The sequence below is a fragment of the Leucoraja erinacea genome, chromosome 18 (assembly GCF_028641065.1).
Source record: "Leucoraja erinacea ecotype New England chromosome 18, Leri_hhj_1, whole genome shotgun sequence".
Taxonomy (NCBI): domain Eukaryota; kingdom Metazoa; phylum Chordata; class Chondrichthyes; order Rajiformes; family Rajidae; genus Leucoraja; species Leucoraja erinaceus.
This window is the reverse complement of record NC_073394.1, coordinates 5,147,824-5,160,836: the sequence shown is the minus strand read 5'-3', so window position 1 is coordinate 5,160,836 and position 13,013 is coordinate 5,147,824. Positions and strand designations below refer to the sequence as shown.

Here is a 13,013-nt window from a genome sequence, read left to right as displayed (position 1 = left end):
GGACTGTTTGGTGAAATTTGACAAATGTAAAAAAATTGTACTGGAAAAAACTTGTATAGTCTCCGAAAATGTCGGATGCATTTTGTTTGTTTGAATGGTTCAGGAATTGTATATATTTAGAAACATAGAAACATAGAAATTAGGTGCAGGAGTAGGCCATTCGGCCCTTCGAGCCTGCACCGCCATTCAATATGATCATGGCTGATCATCCAACTCAGTATCCCGTACCTGCCTTCTCTCCATACCCCTTGATCCCCTTAGCCACAAGGGCCACATCTAACTCCCTCTTAAATATAGCCATTGATCAATTGAATAAAGTATATTTTGAAATTAAAAAAAAAAAATGTGACAATAAAGTAACATTCATTCAGTGTTTTGCCTTGCACCTGCAATGCTTTGCAATGTCTTCACTTTCGTTTTCCATCGTGCATCAACACCCCCCCCCCCCCTCCCCTTTGATCGCGTACAGCAGCAGCAGCAGCAGCAGCAGCAACGAGGGGCCACGTGCACGCCGTCCGCGGTTGCCACGGAAACGGATCACTTTGGAACGTTGTGCTGGCGAGGAAGAGGCGCGAAGCGGCGGCGTCACGTTGGCCCTGAGCAGTCCGCGCTGCCTACCCCTCCCCTCCCCTCCCTCCCCTCCTCTTGCACCGCCTGAGATAGGAACATGTCTTTGCACAGCGCTCTTCTTGCGGGGTAGGTAACTCGAATGCTCTCGCCTTTGAAATTAACTAGCAATAACAAACAACCACCATTGATAAATAAACATGCACGTTAAAATATAGATGCAATCGCCAGCCGAGGGGGGGAAACCCGGCTTTTTTTTGGATGCAAAAATATTGTGCCTTGTGTTTGCTGAAGGTGCAATAAATCCTGGTGACAGAATGACTTTTTAAAAAAAGAGTCTCTTGATTTCTGCAAGGTTTGCAAAGGCATCATTCATCCTCCACTGCTGGTTTGACGTTTTCTTTACCGAGAGGAATACGGGATTCTTTTATTTATTTTTTGAAAACCAAAACAGCTGTTCCTTTTGGGATACTTTCTAAATGCATAAGGAGAACGCAGATTTGTTTGTGTGTTTTTTTTTTGTTGCTCTTGGTAAACTTATAGTGCTCCACTTACTGGCGAACGAGAAAAAAATAAAGAAAATCTTTGCAAGTGCTTTTATTCTGTAGGAAAGTGGAGAAGAAGAGACGGATGGAATTGATCATCGCATATCATAATCGGCCTGGGAAGTGATGCCGGGCACCTCGACGCGGCGGGCAACATTTACAGCTTCAATCGGCAGAACATTTGCACGTTTCTGGATAAAACGGAGAGGATGCAGAAGCAGTAATGTGTCGGGGGGCATTCGCGCTGAATTCGACATGGAAATGTGACGGCAATGTATGCACAAGACATTCTAGATTGAAACTGAAATAGTTCTTTTGTAAGGAGTGCAGGACATTGGGTGGGGGGGTGAGGAGGGAGAAAATGACTTTAAGCCTGGGGAAAGTTTTTGTCCAACGTCGCCTGTGATGGATGGTACCAGATCAAGATACAAGGGTGCTTTGCCGAATTGAGAGGATTTATATATATTTCGCCCCACCGGGGCTTATTTTGGGTGGGTTTTTGGTTTCTCTCGAGAGGTGTACGAGCTGTCGACTCGGAGCTGATTAGCGGGGAGTTCTGATATTGGAAATGGAAACTGGTTCAGAGTCGGCCCGACACCAGAGAAAGCTTGTAACGCACGGACTTGAAGACCAGAAAAGGGTAAGTGATCAGATGGAGATTTACGAAACAATGTAGCATTTACGAAACAATGTAGCATTTACAGTGCAATGTTTCAAATGCGGTTCACAGTGAAAGTTGCATACATTGTTGCTGTTAAGCGAAACAAACTAGTATTGTGTATCAATATCACTTGGAAACAAACATCATTGCCTCGCGTTCCGTGTCGTGGAATGTTATTGTGTATCTTATGCACGTTGACAACATTGTGTTGCCAGCTTCGTGGCAATGAAGTCTCGTTTGTTTTAATTTTAAGGCGCTTGTGCAAAGGCTGTGCATATTGGCCAGCGGATTAAACGCAATTTAGCGATTCTGGGAGCCATTAAATGTCATATTGGTCATAAAATTAATGTGTAATTAGGGGCCGCAGTGCTGTGTTGATGGGGTTGTACATTGGCCATCTGCTATTGGCACTGACCGCACAGTGCATTTGGATTCTGTGACTCCGTGTAATATAACCCAAGTCAGGCTGAAGTGGCAGCTGTGATAACATCAATTGGTCACGGCTTAGCGATGTTCATTTTAACTTTACCCCAATCGTCACGGCGATTATTTAATTTCATAATGTTATATGGAGCATTACACTCGATGGCTGCTTGGAGTCGGGGTTTATTCTTTCCTCTTATTCATGGAGAGTCGCCAGTGTGCTTTTTCCTTCTCACTCACTCTAAATCTGTTCCAACAAAAATGGTGTACAGTGTGATTACATGGTTTTGGACTTGTACTTTTTACGAGTGTTATGTTGTGCAAAAGCTAAATATCTTGTGGACGCTGTTCTCATGTAATTTGCTGGCAGTGCCTTATGCCTATGTCTTGAGTAAATGTCATGTTATATAATATATTAGATTGTACATTTTTAAACCACAAATTTAATCTGGGCAGATTGTTGTTCAAATGACATCATACCGATGTACCCCTTACCCAAACTGGCACTTAGGTTTTTGTTTTAATGCAAATAGATACACCCTAGCTCAATCCAGATTGGAAAGATTACACATGAGGTTATAATAAAGATGTGGAAACGAGGAACTGCAAATTCTGGTTTACAAAAGAAAGGCACAAAGTGCTGGAGTAACAGTGGGTCAGACAACTTAATGTAATAGGGAGGAACTGCAGATACTGGTTTATACTGAAGATAGACAAAGTGTTGGAGTAACTCAGCGGGTCAGGCAGCATCTCTGGAGAAAAAATATGATGTTTTGGGTTGGGACCCTTATTTGGGCAGCATCTTTGGAGAACATGGATTGGTGATGTTATGGATCAGGTCAGTCTGAAGAAATGTCCCGGTCTGAAACATCACCTATCCATGTTCTCTGATCCGCTGAGTTACTCCAACACTTTCTGTCATTTTTTAATATAATACAGATGCTTGTTTTTAAAGTCAGACTTCATTAAATGTTTATTATCATCCTTCTACGATGAGTCATAGAGTGATACAGCGTGGAAACGGGTCCCTATACCCAGTGTGCCCAGGCCGACCAACATGCCCCATCCACACTAGTCCCACCTGCCTGCTTTTGGCCCGTATCCCTCTAAACCTGTCCTATCCATCTACCTGTTTAACTGTTTCTTAAACGTTGCGATTGTACTTGCCTCCGGCAGCTCTGGCTAAAGAAGAGTGAACACCCAGGCTCTGGTTGAAACAGGGCAAAATGTGCAGGGCTGTACCACTGATTTGAATGGAAGTAACAGGATGGGTGCCCTAGGCAGTAGGATTACATAAGCAGCTTCAATTCTTCTCTCAACTGAATGATTGTGGTGCAGGCAGTTTAATACTGACATTTCTGATATTCAGTGTTGTGAAGGTGGATTGTGAGAGTGACCTGGGGAATTGTAAAGTATATGCTTGGTGAGATAATCAAATAAAGTTATTGAGAGCACAAATCAAGCATTGTTCTCCTGATGTAATATTACTGGTTGTATGCCACGTTTTCACCTTCCCCTTGGCTAACAATGAACCATTCTACATTTCCTTATCTGCTTTGATCTGTCCTTTTCACACTTTGTCCTTCCATATCTCCAGACTCCCTCTCCCCTGACTCTCACTCTGAAGAAGGGTCGCGACCCAAAATGTCACCCATTCCTTCTCTCCAGAGATGCTGCCCGTCCCGCTGAGTTACTCCAGCATTTTGTGTCTATCGAGTATATACTTTAGGTACACAAAAAAGCTGGAGAAACTCAGTGGGTGCAGCAGCATCTATGGAGTGAAGGAAATAGGCAACGTTTCGGGCCAAAACCCTTCTTCAGACGTATATACTTTAGTTTAGTTTAGAGTCACAGCACGGAAACAGGCCCTTCGGCCCACCGGGTCCGCTCGGACTAGAGATCCCCGCACATCAACACCATCCTACACCCACTAGGGACAATTTTTACATTTATACCCAAGCCAATTAACCTATAAACCTGTACGTCTTTGGAATGTGGGAAGAAAACGAAGATCTCGGCGAAAACTGCAGTCATGGGGAGAACGTACAAACTCTGTACAGACAGCGCCCATAGTTGGGATCGAACCCGGGTCTCCGGTGCTGCATTCGCTGTAAGGCAGCAACTCTACCGCTGCGCCACCATGACCTGGTTAATCTGATTAATCTCAAACATGAGATTGAGAATATAGGTTTAAGGAGAGAGGGGTGAGATTTAATGGGAACCCCAGGGGCAACCCTTTCACTCAGAGGGTGGTGGGTATATGGAACAAACTGCCAGAGGGGGTAGACACAGAAAGCTGGAGTAACTCAGAGTCAGGCAGGAATAGGTGATGTTTTGGATTGGGGCTCTTCTTCATACTCTGGTTGTGGTAGTGAGACTGGGTTAAAACATGGAATGGGGGGGGGGGGGGGGGGGGGGGGGGGGGGGGGGGGGGGGGGGGGGGGGGGGGGGGGGGGGGGGGGGGGGGGGGGAGAGAGAGGGTGTTGCAGACCTCCTGTCTGAAGGAGGAGGAGAACTTCAGGGCAGGCATACCTTGCAGAGATTTCGCAGTGGAGCAGACAAAATGTGTAGGGAGGAACTGCAGATTCGGTTTACACCGTAGATAGACACAAACTGCTGGAGTAACACAGCGGGTCAGTCAGCATCTCTGGAGAAAAGGAGTAGTGGTGTGGAGGCAGGTATAATAACAGTGTTTAAAAGTAACTTTGATATTGAATGATCGGATGGATACACACCTGGGTACTTGGATAGGAAATTCAGAGGGATGTGAGCTAAACGTGGGCAAATGGGACCAGCTTAGATTAGGCAACTTGGTCGGCATGGCTGAGTTGGGCCAAAGGTCTTGTATCCATGCTGTATCACCCTATTACTCTGTTAGATTGGTGGCCTGCTTCATACAACACTTGAGAACGGCATTGTGGCACTGTGGCAGATCTCGGGTTGGTTCTAAGGTATTTGTTACCTGCGTGGCTTGTAATGGTGACCATGTATCCCTTGAGAAGATGGATAATAAATTCAGGGACGGTTATTGATTCCCACTAATTGCTTAAGAATGGTAGAGTTGGAAACAAATAACAGATAATGTGTAAAGCTGAGAAAACCATCAAACCTTGGATTGTGCTTTGGGTCTCAGTGATTCAGCGTGGAAACAAGCCCTTTGACCTAACTTGCCCACACTGGCCAACATGTCCCATCTACACTAGTCCCACCTGCTTGCGTTTGTCTCGTATCCCTCCAAACCTGTCCAATCCATGTACCCGTCTAAATGATTCTTAAATGCTGCGATTATACTAGCCACAACTACCAGCAGCTCGTTCCATACACCCACCACCCTTTGCGTGAAAAAGTTACCCCTCACTTTCCCCCCTTGCCTCAAACCTATGTCCTCTGGTTCTCGATTCCCCTACTCTGGGCAAAATAATCTGTGTATCTACCCGATCTATTCCTCTCATGATTTTGTACACCTCTATAGGATCACCCCTCATCCTCCTGCACTCCAAGGAATAGAGTCTTGGCCTGCTCAACCTCTCCCTATAACTCAGGCCCTCGAGTTCTGGAATCATCCTTGTTAATCTGTGAAAATCCATTAAAGAAAATATTTTTTTTCGTTTTGGCGCCAAATGTGAAAGGACTGCTGGAATAATGGACAGATATACCTTCTTGAGCAAAGGCTGTGAATTTAAATCCCTATTCTAATAACCTGCCCTGCTGGATAGAGTGTTACGTGACAGGTCTAATATTGTGTTTTTCAAAGTGGCATCTGGTGTGACCAATAACCTTTTATTAACTTAATTGACTGGACAGTATTGACAATTAGATTGAAAGCTTTTTTCTATTGAATGGGAGGAACAGTGATGAAGAAATGTTTTGTCAACATCTAAAGATTAAGCACACTACAAAATCCATTACCACCAAACCCTCGTGCTAATAAGGAATTGCAGATGCTGGTTTATACCAAAGATAGATACAATGCTGGAGTAACTCAGCAGGTGAGGTGGCATTTCTGGAAAAAAAACATGGATAGGTAGGTGATGTTTTGGGATGGAAACCTACTTTCAGACTGAAAGATAGAGAAGGCCAGAACAAAACATGACTGGCGACAGATGACCTTAAGAAGGGTGGTAGACAAAAAATGCTGGAGAAACTCAGCGGGTGAGGCTGCATCTATGGAGCAAAGGAATAGGTGACGTTTCAGGTTGAGACCCTTCTTCTGACTAATGTGGTGGGGGGGGGGGGGAGGAGCGGGAAGAAGAAAGGAAGAAGCGGAAACAGTAGGCTGCGGGAGAGCTGAGAAGGGGAGGGGAAGGAGGGAGAAAGCAGGGACTTCCTGAAATTGGAGAAGTCAATGGTTATATCGCTGGGGTGTAAACTACCCAAGCGAAATATGAGGTGCTGCTCCTCCAATTTGCAGTGGGACTCGCTCTGGCCATGGAGGAGGCCCAGGATAGAAAGGTCGGATTCAGAATGGGTGGGGGGGGGGTTGAAGTGCTGAACCACCAGGAGATCATGTAGGTTAATGTGAACTGAGCAGAGGAAGGGTGGAGTCCATAAAGGTCCATTGTTGGCTGGGGAAGATTTGCTGACGTCAGGGATAATACAAGGATGCGTATTTGTATTCTGAATCCGAAATGATTCTTCAGACTAGTTAAGGGTCTGAAAAAAGGTTCCTGACTTGAAACATCATCTGTCCATGTTCTCCAGAGATGCTGCCTGACCCACTGAGTTACTCCAGTGTGACTACCACCAAACTCTAGTTTCTTTGGTGTTGGAACTGCAGTGATGATATCTTTTATTGCAGCCTGATGGTCTATTATAGACAGCACGGCATTACCATGGTTTCCTAACTGTTGTCATTAATTAAAACTCTGGCATTAATTACAACTCTTTATTCTGGGTTTCGCCAGATTATTTAAAATCTGTAAATGATTAAGTTTTGCATCTTCGTCCAACAGCTTTGGTTAACAGTGAGAGAGGCAGCTTAGTGGCGCAGCTGCACCTAATAGAACTGCTGTCTCATACCACCAACAACCCAGGATCGATACTGACCTGCGCTGCTGTCTGTGTGGAGTTTGCATGTTCTCCCTGAAACCATGTGGGTTTCGGCCTACTGCTCCGGTTTCTTCCTGCACTCTTTGTTGCCCACTCCATACGCACTAGGAGGCAATTTACAGAAGGCTAATTGACCTACAAACATGGACATCTTTGGGATAGACACAAAAAGTTGGGGCGACTCAGCGGGAGGATCATAGGAAGAATGTGCAAACTACAGAGACGGCACCCGAGGTCAGGATCGAACCCGGGATTCTGGCACTGTGAGGCAGCAGCTTTACAAGTTGTGTGGCTGTACGCTCATGTAGATGTAAATACTGTCTATTTCACAAAGTCAATGTAAACATTTATGCTATTGGTGCTTTCAGCTCTTAAGAATTTCAAATTAAGTTTAGTCACAGATTAAAGCTGAGAGGGGCTAAATTGAAAGGAGATGTGTGGGGCATGTTTTTTTTCCAGAGTGGTGGGTGCATGGAATGCGCTGCCAGGATTGGTGGTGGAGGCAGATATGATAGCGGAGTTTAAGAGTCTTTTGAATGGGCACGTGGATATGCAAGGAATGGGGGGATATGGATCGCATGCAGGCAGAGGAGATTGGTTTAACTTGCCATCCTGTTCAGCATGTACATTGTTGGTCGATGGGCCTGTTCCTGTATTGTGGTCTGTGCTTTAACTCATTTAAAAATTGTGTTGCTTAAATCATTAACATTAAACGCGTGTCTTAGATGGAATGTAGATTAATTTGATATATGCAATGTCATCTGTTTTTGTGTGTGTGTGTGTGTGTGAGTTAATATAGTTAAAACCAATTAAGCATGCTCTGAGATTTCTAACCCAGTTATATCCATCATATGTTCTGTTATGGACAAATATGCACACGGTGCAGTGTTTGGAAGTGATTGCAAAAGATTTTTCTTTAAAGCACTGACATTAAAAAAATAATGTTGATGGCAAGCACTATGTATGTTTTCTGGAAAGTGATGTTGGATTTTTTTTACTCTGCGGAGAAGATTTAATATAAGGTTCTTCAAAACCTAAGGATGTGCCAAATGTTTTAAGGTGTAGTATGCGTGGCTGCCAACATGAATAAGTGCAGATTCCACAAACTACTCTGTGATAAACTACCAGATAAAGATATCAAAAGATATCGATTGAAAGATTAACGTGAATGCACTTGGTCTTCTATGAAAGAATGCGAATGGGATCTTTGACAAAAGTGCTGGAGAAACTCAGCGGGTGCAGCAGCATCTATGGAGCGAAGGAAATAGACAACGTTTCGGGACGAAACGTTGCCTATTTCCTTCGCTTCATAGATGCTGCTGCACCCGCTGAGTTTCTCCAGCACTTTTTTCTACCTTCGATTTTCCAGCATCTGCAGTTCCTTCTTAAACACTAGGATCTTTGACATCTACTTGAGATGGAAAGCTAACTGACGTGTGTAAAAACACAGAAAAAAGGAACTGCTGTTGTTCTTTTATGGGGGGAAAAAAGACACAAAGTGCTGGAGTAACTCGGCAGATCAGGTCGTATCTTGTGCATCAGGGAGGCACGGTGGCGCAGCTGTAGAATGCTGCCATACAGCGCCAGAGACTGATTTGATCCGGACTGCAGGTGCTGTCTGTATGGAGTTTGCACGTTCTCCCTGTGACCGCAGTGGGTTTTGTACGGGTGCTCCCGTTTCCTTCCACATCCGAAAGATGTTCTGATGTGTGGGTGAATTGGCTTCTGTAAAATGCCCCTAGTGTGTGGCATGCAACTAGTTGACGGGGCGATCGCTGTATGAAGCATTTCCACGCTGTATTTCTGAAACTAAACTAAATCTAAAACTAAAGCATCCCTGGAGAACGTGGATGAGTGACATTTCGGGTCGGGATCAGCCTAATGAAGGGTCCAGGCACGAAACATCACCCATCCATGTTCTCCCGGGATGCTGACCCTGTTGAGTTACTCCAGCCCTTTGTGTTATTTTTTTGACTCGTGGAAGATGGCACGTTCAACACTGTCAAAAGTAGAGTGTGTTATATTGTCATGTGCCCCAGACAGTTTAGTTTAGTCTAGAGATACAGCACGGAAACAGGCCCTTCGGCCCACCGAGTCCACACCAACCAGCGATCCTGCATATTAGCATTTACACCAAGCCAATTAACTCACAAATCTTTACATCCTTGGAGTTTGGGAGGAAACCAAATTTTTGGAAAAACCCTACGCAGGTCACGGGGACAACGTACAAACTCCGTAGAGACAAGCACCAGTGGCCAGGACCGAACCCGGGAATCTGTAAGCGCTGTAATGCCCCTGTCCCACTTGGGAAACCTGAACGGAAACCTCTGGAGACTTTGCGCCCCACCCAAGGTTTCCGTGCGGTTCCTGGAGGTTTTTGTCAGTCTCCCTACCTGCTTCCACTACCTGCAACCACCTGCAACCTCCGGGAACCGCACGGAAACCTTGGGTGGAGCGCAAAGTCTCCAGAGGTTTCCGTTCAGGTTTCCTAAGTGGGACAGGGGCATAAGGCAGCAACTCTACTGCTGCAACACCGTGCCGCCCTATTCATCACTTGCTCGTGACTGTTAGCCTCGAAGCTGTGCGTAAGAATTTTGGAGCATGTCTTGAACCCATAACATGTACGTGGAGCCGGGTGGGCTGTCACTGAGCCGTGCATAACACATCAACAGGTGATAAAATTCTTCCATAAATCAGCAAGCTTCAGTTCAGGGAGAGGAATTGTTGTGGTTAGACATGCAAATAACCACGTGGCATAATTGAGGCGGCTTGACTCATTATTAATAGCCGAGCTGAAGGAATTTTGTGGCAGGCACATCAAAATCAAATAAAGAGTGTGTATCTGGCATTTGGTTGTTCCACGACGCACAAAAGTTGCTGTATACTTATCTAAAAACACCAAGCAACTAACAAGTTGTTCATGGAGAAATAAAGAACTGCAGATGTTGGTTAATACACAAGAAGACACAAAGTGCTGGAGTAACCCAGCAGTCAAGTGCCATCTCTGGAGAACATGGATCGGTGATATTTTGGGTTGAGACTCTTCAGAAGAAGAAGGGTCCCGACCCGAAATGTCACTCATCCCTACTCTCCAGAGATGCTGCCTGACCCGTGAGTTAGTTACTCCAGCATTTTGTGTCCTTTTGTCTAAAATAGTTAGATGGCTTGACTTGCCTTATGTGTGAATTTAACATTTGATTTTCTCGGGCTTTGATAAATGCTCTCTCAAATGTTAAATCTATGAAGACCAGCATTGCTACATAGTCAGTGGATAAATATATCAGTTAGCCAGTGGCCAAAATAATTTTCCATTAACGAAAAAAAGCGACACAAAGTGCTGGAATAACTCGGCAGGTCAGGTAGCATCTCCATAGAACGTGGATGGGTGACTTTGTGTGCCGGGACAACTCTTCAGACTGAATATTTTTGACTATTGCAAACTAGTACAACAAAATCATCAAAATCAATATGGATTCATCGGGGAAGACAGAAAGTGTTGGAGGAACTCAGTGGGTCAGGCAGCGTCTTTGAAGGGAATAGATAGACAACATTTCCTCTGAAGACGGGTACCGACCCAAAATGTTGTCTGTCCACCCCCCCACACCCACCACAGACCCTGCCTGACACATTAAAATCCTCCAACACTTTTTTTTTGTTTTGCTCAAGATTCCAGCATCTGCAACCTCTTGTGTCTGTGTGGATTTATTGGTCTTTATGGTTTTCAAAGAGGGATTTTAATGGCCTGTGATGAGAAGAGTACGAATCATTGTTTAATTTCAAATATACAACCGTTTCAAAGCTAACATTTTATGAAGTATGTTTTTACAAAGTTCAAACTGCATATTTGTTGTACATTAGCACGACTTTGGAATGAAATATTGAGGTAGTTGTTTATAGATGTAAAAGAAAGTACTTTAAATTCCTTGCAGGAAGGATGTGGTTATTTAATAATGTATATGCATGCATGTGTGTGTATGTATGTGTATATTTACATAGGTGTGTGTATGTATGTGTATATTTAAATATGTGTGTGTGTATATATGTATGTATGCGTGTATATACATGTATCTATGTGTATACATATGTATGTATATGTGTGTGTGTGTGTATATATGTGTGTGTATATATATATACATATGTATGGATATGTATGTGTGTATATATACATGTGTATGGATATGTGTGTGTGTATATATACAAGTGTATGTATGTGCATATACGTGTGTGTGTATGTATGTATATGTAGACATATATTATATATATTATACATGTGTATATATTTACATATATATATATCCATATCGATTTAAAATTGCAAAAGTGTACAATGAGCAGACCAAAAAACATACAATTGTGGATAAGTAAAGCAATTTTGTGGACCTCTTGATTTAATAAAGAGCTTATCTATTTAAGCTCATTGCAATGGTCTTAATTCATAATTCTGTTTACTGTTCTGGTGATGGATATGATTGTGACTGGATTAGAGCCTCCTTATCTTCCAGTTATTTTTGTAGTCGATAAACGTGCAAGAAATTATGTGTGCAAAGTTTTGTTTGCCATCAGCGACATGGGCTTCCCTGTCGATTAGATTCCAATTCTGATTGATTAAATATTTTGAATTGTTATCCTTTTATTTTCCCTTTTTGAGACTCCTTTCAAACGCAAACAAAACAATCTATAAAGGACATCGATCATGTTTTGAAAGATCAGGAAATTGTGGGCTATGGGGAAGCTGCCACAGAGTAAAATGGAAATGTGTAGTTCTATGTTATCCTGATTTCCTATCCAGTACCTACAAGCTTGGGGCAATTTACAGAGGCCAATTAACCTACAAACCCGCACTTCTTTGGAGGAAATGGGAGCACCTGGAGGAAACCCACGAGGTCACGGGAAGAAAGTTCAAACAGCAACCAGACAGCACCCGCAGTCAGGATTGAACCCGAGTCACTGGCACTGTAAGGCAGTGTCTCTACCTCTGCGATGTCCATGCCGGAGGTTGTGCTGTGCTATAAAGAGCAAAAGATCTATTATTGTGTGTGTGGTCTTCTTGAATCTTAAATAATCTCTGAGGCCCCTGAAGAAAATTAAGTAAATGAAATGATGAACATGTTCTGTTCATACATTAGTGCCTGTCATGCACCTGAATAAAAACCACCTGATACTTCTTCAGTTTGAGTTTTCAGCTCCTTGTTTTTGTAAAGAAAATAAGGAAATTGCAGTTATAAATCATCAAAAAATGTTTGTTTATGTTTGCAAGCTTTCCCAGTGGCAGAATGCCAGAGATGGAGCAAGAGAGCGAAGGCGAGAGAGAGCGCGAGAGAACAGAATCCTTGCTCGTGCTCCTGGGGCTGTTGACTTGTGTGGTTGTTTGGTGACAGGTGGTTGGCCCCCGTTTCCTGCTTTATTGGCCCTTGTGCTTATTTTCCTTCCACACCACACTTTTAGTAAACTTTTGTGTCTGGGCCTGTTGCTTGCCGTGGCCATCTGGAGATCCGTACGCACGAGAGAATTGGCCATGTGCTGTCTGTCACATCTTCCCACACGCAACAGGTTTTTAAGACCTGGACATAAAATCCAAATTAAAACACAGATAACTTTAAAAAAACAAAAAAAAAACGCTTTATGGGAAAGTGACCAGCCTGGTTCATTATTTATTTTGAACATTGAACTGGAGGTGGAAGACATTGGTCTTTTTACGCTGTTTAAATGCATCTTCCATTTAAAGCATCAATTCTATCGGAACATAGACTGGCATGTCAAGAGTCAAG

The 13,013-nt window shown here is 43.6% G+C and overlaps 1 protein-coding gene across 1 annotated transcript in view; it reads left to right on the top strand.

Annotated features, from left to right (window-relative positions):
- Positions 1–638: 638 nt before the first annotated feature.
- nav2a (neuron navigator 2a) overlaps positions 639–13,013 on the top strand; it is a 572,427-nt gene continuing 560,052 nt past the window's right edge. Inside the window, 1 exon segment of the mRNA XM_055649181.1 lies at positions 639–1,752. Coding sequence (XP_055505156.1) covers positions 1,681–1,752 — 72 coding nt within the window. The 5' untranslated portion in view covers positions 639–1,680.